This window comes from Motacilla alba, chromosome 6, assembly GCF_015832195.1.
Source record: "Motacilla alba alba isolate MOTALB_02 chromosome 6, Motacilla_alba_V1.0_pri, whole genome shotgun sequence".
In the NCBI taxonomy this organism is placed as follows: domain Eukaryota; kingdom Metazoa; phylum Chordata; class Aves; order Passeriformes; family Motacillidae; genus Motacilla; species Motacilla alba.
The window spans coordinates 30,407,073-30,417,689 of NC_052021.1; the positions used below are offsets into that span (position 1 = coordinate 30,407,073).

The 10,617-nt window shown below is 42.1% G+C and overlaps 1 protein-coding gene across 2 annotated transcripts; it reads left to right on the forward strand.

Annotated features, from left to right (window-relative positions):
• The first annotated feature begins 1,388 nt into the window (after positions 1 to 1,388).
• Positions 1,389 to 8,666, forward strand: DENND10 (DENN domain containing 10). 2 transcript variants are annotated; one of them, XM_038140811.1, is made up of 9 exons: positions 1,389 to 1,500; positions 2,032 to 2,228; positions 3,314 to 3,393; positions 4,980 to 5,128; positions 5,315 to 5,426; positions 5,809 to 5,909; positions 6,974 to 7,081; positions 7,646 to 7,740; positions 8,376 to 8,666. In XM_038140811.1, exons 1-9 carry the CDS (start codon positions 1,455 to 1,457, stop codon positions 8,550 to 8,552), a joined length of 1,065 nt encoding a protein of 354 aa, XP_037996739.1. In that variant the 5' UTR covers positions 1,389 to 1,454; the 3' UTR covers positions 8,553 to 8,666. The 2 variants fall into 2 exon arrangements, with proteins under 2 accessions (XP_037996739.1, XP_037996740.1); XM_038140812.1 differs by lacking the exon at positions 1,389 to 1,500 and adding an exon at positions 1,549 to 1,695.
• Positions 8,667 to 10,617: the final 1,951 nt, after the last annotated feature.

The following is a 10,617-nucleotide window of genomic DNA, read 5'->3' on the forward strand; positions in this document are numbered from 1 at the left end:
ATTCTATTCCTAAAGCATGACAGACTTGTATTTTAGTATGATCTGCATTAAGCAGAGTCATCACTAAAATATTTATAGTGCTGAACAAGTGCTTTTCTTGTGTCCATAACATTAATTAAAAGTCTGTCGGGTGACTATCTGAGGTCGGGATGGCAGCTGTGCCTATGTCACCGGAGGCAGTGACTGTCCCTGCGGCCTTCTCATGGGGGCAGCTGTGCTCTCATGGGGACTGCAGGTCTCCTGCCTGATATTTATTGCTGGGTTTGCTATTGGGCAGCCCACTCCATGGTTTTGGATCTCTAGAAGCCCTCCAGGCTGGGATCACGGCAATTTTGTATTGTCTGTCTTGTCTCTTCCTACTAATGTGTGTACTTGATGACTTCATGAAAATCATATAGCAAGCTGCCCTTTAGTGTGTTCCCTAGCCAGCTTGGGACAGGCCTGGCCTCTCCCAGAACTTCACATGTTTTTTTAGCAGCTTCTGATGCTCCTCTACTTATATCAGTTATTTCGGAAGTTTCTTCTCCTAATCAGTATCATGTTATTCCTAGAATCATTTAGGTTGGAAAAGAACCTCAAGGTCATAGAGTCCAATGTTCAGGTGCCACTGTTCATCCAAACTTGCAAATGAGATTATTCTTGCAAATGATATCTTTACATTCTCAATAAACTTGCTGGTGCATGGAGTCACTCAGGCATACTTCTGCTTCCATGACTGTTCCTCACACCACTCAGTCCCCACTTGGGCAGGAGCCAGCCTTTTTCCATGCTGTGTAGAAACACAGGGATGTCTGTTCTGTGGTTACTCAGGGTACAGCTCCTGGCCATGACTTCAGGAGGTGCTTGCCAGCAGGGCCACCCTCCTTTTGTGTAACATTTCACATGAACTGTGCCCCATGACTTACAGAGGGCTGTGGAGATGATGAGGGCACTGGAGCTCTTCCCTTTTGGGGAAAGGCTGAGGGAGCTGGGTTAGTTCAGCCTGGAGAGACAGGGATCTGAAGGGAGGTGTCAGATGGACCAGGCTCTGCTCAGTGGTGTCCAGCAATAGGACAAGAGGCAACAGGCAGAAACACACGGAATTCCACCTGTACAGGAGGAAGAACTTCTGTACTGTGCAGTGATCACACACTGGGAAGGTTTGGAGTCTCCCTGCCTGTGAGTGTCCAGAAGCCGTCTGGACACGCTCCCGAGCGCCGTGCCCTGGGGTACCTGCTTCAGCACGGCTGAGCTCCATGGCCCCTTCCAACTTGACTATCCCGGGATTCTGTGATATCATCCGCAGACAACAAAAAAGACCAATTTTTTCCCGGATCCCGCCGGAGAACGGGCGGGCGGGTCCCAGAGGAGGAAGCCGCCGGGAGCGGGCGGCAGCGCTCAGTAAATGGCGGGGGGGCGGAGCGGGGCCGTGAGGGTGGAGCGGGGCCGGGCGGGCGGAAGGCGGCGGAGCGAAGATGGCAGAGCCGGAGGCGCAGCTGCTGCGGGCCGTGGGGCTGATCGGTGAGGGCCGGGGCAGCCGGGCCGGGGCGGCCGGGCCGGGGCCGGGGCGGGGGCGGTGCCGCGGCCCGGGGCGGTACCGGGGCCCGCCGCGCTGAGGCCGCGGGCCCGGGCGGTGCCGGGGGTGCCGGCTCTGCCTGTTGCGGAGCTAAGCCGTGCACAACTCGGCCGAAGCGTCTGAAATTCGCGGCTTCCCAGGTTTGTGTTGCGAAATCAGAAATAGGGGAAATCGTAAATAAGCTGGTCCCGGTGCTTGTTCCTCAATACCGTGCTCATGTTGAATGTTCATTCAAACTTGGTGCTTCCTTGATCTCGTGAAGCAGGTCAGGAATAGAGATTTATTAATATTTTTAAAATTAAAACCCGTATCAGAATTCCTGCCTTAAAGCTTGAACCATAGTGACAGAACTGGATGTCTAGGGTCAGGGTAAGGTGGAATTTTAATCTGATTCCAGGAAACAAACCTGATTAACCCATCAATTTACTTCCTTGCTGCTGTTTGGCATTCTCACAGTGAACATCTTTCCACCATAGAAAAAGACACCAACGGAGATGCTTTGTGGGTTTGGTGTTATCCGTCCGTAACAGCGGAACTGAGGACTCTGTTGCTGAGAAAGTGCTGCCTTACAGACGAAAACAAATTGCTCCATACCTTTGTGTTCGGCCAGTATAAAAGGTCTTGGTTCTACATCACAACAGTAGAAGTTCAAGATTCTCCAGCCTTGAAAAAGGTATGGCTTGGTGGGGTTTTTCGGTAGCATGCAGATCTTCCTCTGTGGGTTAAACAGCATTTTCCCATGGAGAGAAATGAGAAGGGATTGAAGGTGCTGTGTGCTCACAGATGCAGCTCTATCCAGGTGTCCAGCCAGCCTGCGTTTCATTTGTCACCAGGACATGGAATTGCAGAATGATTGAGATACTCATTACCCTATTCTTTGTGTTAACATACCAATGCTATTTCATGCTGTTGTTTCTAGTTAATTTGCATTTCAAGTTCAGCATTTTTTTCTCTCTATGAAGTTTATTTCATAGTGTCCAGAGTCTTGTTCCTGTAGAACCTGCTGCCATTTTTACCCAAAGGATTGCGTTATGTAGGTACTTTATTTTCCACTGCATTTATTACTGGAAGACAGCAAATATAGTTGTGTCTTCTATCTTTTCCCTGTTGTGAACATCATTAAACTGTTGGTTAAGTCTGTTCAATTTTCATGTTTCGTGCTATGTTGTTAAGTAGAAAGATAACGTGGTAATTTTGTGTGCCCACAGCAGAATGTTGCTTGCCTTTCCTCACTCCAAGTTTATATATCCTATGAAATAAAATAAAATTAAGTGTCACAGTGCTGTCTTCAATAGATGCAGTGGGAGATGCTATTTCAGGAAGACACGTGAGCCTGGTCATTGTCTGCAGACTTTCAGTCTTGTACTGTCCCAGCCCACAATCATTTGATTGAGGAAGTTAGAGCAGTTCTGTTTGTTGGCTGCTGTCTGTGTATTTTTTCCAGGCTCTTTCTAAATATGTTGATGCTGTCTGCCTCCACAGCCTCCTTTTGCAACAAATTCTGGAAGTTTCCTCCCTGCCAAGGGGAAGGAAAATGCCTTTCTGTTTTTAAATACCCTCATGAGGTTAGAGGAAAGCAACTCTTGTGTGTAGGTTAAGCAAAAGATAGTCTGTACTAGAGCTGAGCCACATCAGAAGTCCTCTGTCCAGGCCTTTCCTGCAGTTAGGAGCTTGGAGCCCTGACAGTGAAGTGACCAAGGCTGTTCATGTGGGGTCATTAACTGAGCTCTGTGTGTTTTGTGCCTGTGTCATGTGCAGGTGACCCACTTCTCCATTGTCCTGACGGCCAAAGACTTCAACCCAGAGAAATATGCAGCCTTCACCAGGATCCTCTGCAGGTCTGTATAAAAGCTGGCCTGAGGTACTGCCATGTGCTTGCTTGGATCTTGCCAAAGCAAAAGGCTGAGTTCCTTGTGTTGCATTTGTTCAAACAAACTGCTGGAAACTCAGTCCTACAAAGGAAATCAGATTATAAAAATCCTCGATTTGAGCTTGTAATATGCAGAAGGTGTTGGGGGAATGCCAGATGTTCATTGGGTTTTAATCTGTGTCTTCTCCAGACACACACCACCACCTCCCTCACACTCATTTTCTCTGAGAGTATATTTTTAAAAAGTGTAAGATGGGAAGATGTCAGTGCTGGACTTAAAGATCACCCTATGTATGGTGAATGACTTTGCATCCCTCCACAACATCTTTGCAAATGCTGCTTGCAGCTCCTCTGAGCTAAGCACAGCACCCAGGGGTGGTTTTGCTTTCCCTATGGGGAAGTGAGAGCCCTCTTCCAACCAAAAAACCTCTTCTCATTTCTTTGTCCTGTTTACTCACTTCCCTTCATGTCCTCATTCTCATGCTCTCTCTCTGCTTCTTATTTTGCCTTTCCTTCAGTTTCCAAATTAGTTCAGTCCCAGTTCTTGATACCAAGAGTATTCCCTGGGATTTTGCAGCTAATTGGATGCAATTGTGAAGTTACTGTGCTCTTGGTACTTACTATATATAATGCAGATTGGAAATGCTTTCAGACTTAGCAATTCTGCAGGGTACTGAACAACTGAGATGTGTTCTTTTTTGGTGATACATGCAAAACTTCGATTCACTGTGGATCACATTTCTGCTGACTTACCAGCTAATACTTCCTTTCAAATCTAGAATGGATTCTTCTGAGCATGATAATAAATGAGTTTCAAATGTGATGTTGCTTTGTGCTATAGCTGCCATGGAAAATGTGCAGTTGGCAGCTTCAGTGCTATTCCTGAAATATCTTAACCTGTAAAAGAGGTTACAGTGTCTCTCTGCTTCCTGGAAGACAGCTGACAGTGCGTGGTTCTCTCAGGGTGTGCTTCCTCTGTGTCATTTTGGGGTTTTATTGAGTGTCAAGGACATGTTTATATTTTTCTTTCATGGTTTAGTAAAGAGTACAAAAGAAACTTGATAAAAAATTAAAAGCTACCTAGTCATAGTCTGCATGTAGTAACAGGAGTTACTGTGGTAGTTGCTTTTTCATTAAACAGACACCTTCCAAGTGTGCAAAGAATCCTTTGTCTGGACACCTACCTACACCTTTGGGGTGTGTTTCTATTTTAGTCCATGTTGGTTCATTCATAAAATAGAAAGCTGAAATAAAAATACAGGGTTATTTCAAATTCTTAAAGAGAGACCTGTTTGTGTGCATGTTGGAATACTTCTAGTTTAGTATTTAAAACCTCAGCCAGGTGTCCAGAACAAGAATTGTTGCCAGCAATACTGCTATTTGTGATACTGATTTTACTGATTTTTAATTTTTTTAAATTTTTTTTATTTTTTTATTTTTCTCATATATATTTTTTTTCTCATATATATATATATATATATATATATATATACACACACACATATAGATGCACTGATTACAGTTAAAATAGCCGACTCTCTCCTTGTCACACAGAATCTACCTGAAGCATGGAAGCCCAGTTAAAATGATGGAGAGCTACATTGCAGTCCTCACAAAGGGCATCTGCCAAAGTGAAGAAAATGGATCTTTCCTCAGCAAGGACTTTGATGCTCGGAAGGCTTACCTTGCTGGCTCCATCAAAGGTTAATCTCTGCCAGAGTCTCTATTCTGATTTCTTTCTTACAGCCTAAAATACAATCTTGTTTTCATGTGTGCTTCAAGTAAACTGTGCTGACACTGTTACCTGTGCTGTTATTATTAAGCTTCTTCAAAAAAATGATGATATCAGCATATATATCTTCTATAAAATAATTCCTTCTCCTTTCTAGATATAGTGTCTCAGTTTGGAATGGAAACAGTTATTTTATATACTGCACTGATGTTAAAGAAGAGAATTGTAGTGTACCATCCTAGAATAGAAGCTATCCAGGAATTTACCAGGTACTTTATCAGTTCCTTCCTTCCCACCCACCCCCAGAAGTCCAACAAACTTTGAGCCTTCATTGAGAAAAAAGCCTGTATTTTAAGGGAAAAAAATCCATCTTAAACCTGTTTATAGAAATTCTGCGAAATCCCTCTTAAGGTTCTACTGCATGTTGCTCAACTCAGAGAAATTGAATGGTAGAATTAGTGATAAACTGTGCTTGCACTGACAGTAGAAATGTCTTCATATATACATAAATAAATATATACATATACATCCCCCCCTAAATGGGGCCTAGTGATAATTGTTCTTTTTCATGGCATGCAGTTTTTACTGTGAAGCTTTAGTCAGTATAAGTAAAAATGTACTGTGTCTCAAGTTGCACCCTGATCTCCCTAGGACTTTGCCTGCTTTAGTGTGGCATCGACAAGACTGGTCAATTCTTCATTCATATGTGCATCTAAATGAGGAGGAACTGGAAGCCTTAAAAGCCTGCACAGGTAGTGATGATTTCTTAATCAAAAATACGAGGAAAATTCAATGTCAGCTTCTGTTGCTGCAAAGTTTTGCACCAGGGAACTTTGGAGGGAAAAAAAAGGTTATTTTGCTATTAATGTCAAAGTTAAACGTAATTTTCTTTGGAAAAGGCAAATCAACAAGTATGTGGGAAAATAATTAGTTAATCTGGTGGCTTTGGGTGGATCCCCATCAGTCTATCCCTAATCACAGATGCAAAGCAGCCTTGAGACTTGTTTGATGCTTTGATTGGAGGGATTGAAAGTCTTCCTGTTGTACAGAACCAGCTCACTTAGATAAGCAACATTTTTTTTCCTCAGCTTCTACACATCACTAGTAACAGAAGGGTTTTTTTAATTCCTAACTGTGAAGTCCCAGACTTTTATTTTGGTGTCAGTGAAGTCTGAGGCTCCTAAGCACAAGTTAACTTTACCTATAGGAGTTTGGTCTGTGTGACACAGTGCAGTGTGTGCATGGTGCTTAATGCATAATCCAGGAGCAGAGGTTACTGTGACACATCATGTGGCCATTAAGAAGCTTCTTTATACAGAATATGAGCAAGGAGACTACTCATCTTCAACATTTCTACAGCTCACTAAGCACCTTCCATGGAGAAAAACTGCTCCAAGTTTGCTCATCTGACATGCTATAAATAAGCAAATCTGGGTTTATTCCTCTGTTCCAGTCTAATACTGACTTTATGACAAGAACTTCCAGAGTGGAGATTTTGAGAATGTAATGAGAAAGTTACAATTGAGTAATTTTAGTAGGAAGGAAGGAAGAGAGTTTAACATGTCAGACTGGTAACTTGGTGATATTGCTGTAGTGTTAGCAGTTAATCCATGCTCAAGGCAGTTTTAGAAGTTGATTTTTAAGCTCCTTGGAAATGAAGCATCTGCTGAGCATGTGTGGAATGACTGATAATATCAAGAGAGCAGCCTCTTGGGTCCAATGGCTATTGAGTCAGATACTCTTAGAACAGACTTTAGGACTGTGATTTTTGATTTTATTTCTGAAGATGCTAATCTTGCTCAATTCTGTGCTCTAGGTTACATCGCTGGATTTACAGACTCTGAAGTGAGCAGTAGATCAGACCTCTATGATGTCTATGTGAATTTGGCAGACAGTGAGATTACAGTTTCACCTGTAGTAAAAGGTTGGTTCCTGTTTATATTTTGGATTTAGAGGCAGTTTATTCCAGACTTGACAGTAATTGCTCAACCTTGCTGTAGATCAAACAGTCTTGATCCTTCTTCCATCCAGGTTTTGAAAAGCCAGTATGTTAGTTTCTGTCTTCATTTTATTGCCACCCTGGAAGAACTGGTTCAAGTTGCAATTTGGAAAGATGTGCTTTGTTTTCCAACAAATGCACAATTGAGATTTCCTAACATCCATGTTAGACATGGAAGAGACTTTCAGCTGAATGGAGAGATATATCACATGAGTTTTTAGAAAAACATGGCACTAAACACTTGATGACTGGGGATTATTTGAAAGAAAACCTTGTATGGTGCTTATCATCTTGCTGCTCCTTATCACTGTTTTGGGCCACTTCAGAGGTACTGGCTGTTGATACAAGGTTTTTGCCTTTATCAACAGATTTCAAATGGCAGTCATGAAAAGATTCCTCAGTTTGGTGTGTCACTCATATGCATTTCTAGGTATCACAAGAAAGGTGATTTTATGTGTGGTGTTTTGTTTTGTTTTTTTTCTTACACAGAGGCAATGACAATGGGAAAACTTCACAAAGAAATTGGACAACTAATTGTTCAATCTGCAGAAGATCCAGATAAATCAGACAGCCAAGTCATTAAGGTTAATATTTTATTTTTAAATCTAATTCACTTCTATTGCTAAATCTTGGCAGAAGGAGGGAGTAGGAGGAAGAGTGGCACTGAGAATCAGTCAGTCTCTTCTACCTTCTGCCTTTTTACAAATGAGTGTTTTTATTTGTCATGCAGGCTTTTAAGGATAACTTACTTAGTTTGTATTATCTCTTGGGTAACTACATGGCTGAAGAAAATTCACAAATTCTATTGATTGTAAGACTGGTTTCCCAGTTTTATTCCACAAGGCATGGATTTTGCTCAATGCTTTGTCAATAGTATTGCAATATGTTGAAAAGGGCCTTCTAAATATGGCTTCTTAGCTACAAAACCTGATTTTTATAATGATGCCATTTTATCACTCCCTCCCCCATCTAATATTAGACATTTCACACCTGAGTGACTTAAGGTCAGGAGAGGAGTGGTTGTGCTTCCTTTATGCAATATGGCACAAGAACAGGCTGAAGAACTGTTACAAGTGGAGTCTTTATTTTAAATGAGCTATTTATTTACCATTGCCTCCTTTTTTTGTTCTGTATTGATTGTTTTTTATTGTAAGTGTATGTGAAAACTTCTTAATACCTAATACTGTATTCATGGTTGCTTGTTTTTCTGTTCCTTAAGGACATTTCTCTGAAGACAAAAGAAATCTTGGCTACTTTAGCCTCACTTACTGAAGTTTCTGATGGCAATGAAAAACCAACCCTTAACGCTGAGGCCCTGAAACAAAAGCGATTTCCACCAGCCACAGAAAACTTCCTTTTTCATTTAGCAGCTGCTGAACAAATGCTCAAAATCTGATTTTGATGCACTGCAGACCACAGACCGATTCTGAAAAAGCTGTCTCTGCCATCCAGATAGGTATACCTGGTATTTTATATGAAAAACTAAAGGTATGAGTCAATATCCTAGTTACTGATGTAATGCAGAATATTGGAGCTTGACTGGGAACATATGGAGACATATTTGGGAACACTCCTGGTGTCATTATCTCCCCCACCTCTAACTGTGTACCTATGGCTCCTGTATTTCACCCCACAAAGTGGCTGGATATACAAGTAGCCCAGGCCAGTGTGTCCAGGCTGTGGCAGGCATCAGTGTAGTGGCTTTTTGTCCTGCACATTCCAGAGGCTGGACAGCTCTGAGTTGTCTGCCTGGGGTCTGGAACGTGGCTGCAGCACAGCTGGGATGTGCTGATCTCTGCACAGGGACACTCTGAACATGCAGCTGCTCTGAGTGCTCCTTCTGGGCTTCCAGGGATGTCAGCCTGTCAGATGCTGCTCCTGCTCTGGACTGCCTGATACCTGGAAATCCCAAATAAATGGACAAGTTCTCTCTTTCTACTTGAAAGTGTCTAGGTGTGAATAAAGAATGTCTGGGAAAATCTGATGTGGTAGCCTTAGTATGAAAAGGAAGGGATATTTTGAAGCTCAGGTGTGAGTTGAGCACCTCTTCGGGACTCTTGCCTTAGTGGTTTTCCCCCTTTCACTCCATCCCATGCCTCTGGTGGAGGGATAAGGTACAGGATTACTGTGCTTGGAGTGGGGCTTCCTGGGGGGGGTCATGGACAAGTGCTGCCTTACAGCTGGAGTCATTTGAGAAGTTGGGGCTCTCAGCTGAGAAGAGACCTGGCCATTCATCCCTGATCCACGTGGGGGAAAGTCAGATGAGTCAAAGCCTTATGCACCAGGAATGCTCAAATGGCCAGGTGCCACAGGAAGAGCAGCAGCTTCTTGAGTGACTGGAGCTGGAACACAGGTACTGTCTGATGGTGCTCTGTGTAAATTAAATCTAGATGGAAACTTCTCAAGTCATAGTGAAAACTGGGAAAGAGTTTAGAGAAAATTGAAATTTGCCTACTTGTTTGGTTGCACAGCCATAACTCGAGTGGGTTTTTTGTTTGTTTTTTTTTACTGAGCAGCCTGAAACTAACTGCTTTACAATCTTCTGAGAAGAATTTAGAGTCTGTAAGGAAATATTCTGAGCCAAACAATCTGTATTTGTTCAGAAAAGTCCACAACAAATCAGTCAATTCTGCAGTAGCACTTTGTTACAAGAAAAAATAACCTTTTTTCCTGGCCTTTGTACAGATAGGCTGTAGCATGTGGTTTTACATAGAGATTTTATACTTATGATTAAAACTTTAGTAACCAATATTTATATTGTTAAATAACTGGATGTTTGCTATTCTGAAACTGGTAGAGCTCATCAATAACTATTTGCAAGCAACATTGGTTGGAGAAAGAGTTGTCCTTCTGCTATACCTTAAGGATACCTTAAGGAAATCTGTTTTAGAATGTGATTAAGGAATGTGGCATCTGTGTATACAATGAGTGGTTATTACAGTCAGGAAATGAAAGTGCTTCAGAACAGTCCCCTATTTTCAGGGGTGTAAAATTCTGCTTTAAACACTTAGTCTGAGGTTTAAATACTGAACACAGTAGCATGTAATTTTAACTTCTGAGAAAAATACTCCAATTGCCTTTGTCTACCTGTAAGTGTTCTACAGCTTTTTTCCCCATTTGCCCACTCATGGTTTTTGTTAATGGTTCTTTAATATTGATGCTGCTTTAATATTGCTGTTTTGGGACCTATAAAACAGTCAGATTAGAAGAACTGCAAAACTATGCTGAAAATTCTATTCAGGACCTCCTTTAAAGTCCACTGAAATGGAATTCTTTCACCAAGGAAAATCTGAACCAGCTTCAGCCAGCTGTCTTAACACCTCAGTGTAACTGAGATGAAATTCTCATTTTTTCTTATTAACAAACTGCCTTAAGGCATATCTAGAGACAACCACACAAAGCAGAGGAGCTCAATTGCAAACTAAACCTTGAATGCCTGTTTTGATTTCTGTTCTGGAGGT

Bases quoted from the DNA above. Each gene is read 5' to 3' on its own strand.
- DENND10 (XM_038140811.1), top strand. From the start codon at position 1,455: ATGGCAGAGCCGGAGGCGCAGCTGCTGCGGGCCGTGGGGCTGATCG. The intron at 3,394-4,979 runs GTCTGTATAAAA...CTTGTCACACAG, and splicing joins TTCACCAGGATCCTCTGCAG to AATCTACCTGAAGCATGGAA. The intron at 5,427-5,808 runs GTACTTTATCAG...TGATCTCCCTAG, and splicing joins GCTATCCAGGAATTTACCAG to GACTTTGCCTGCTTTAGTGT.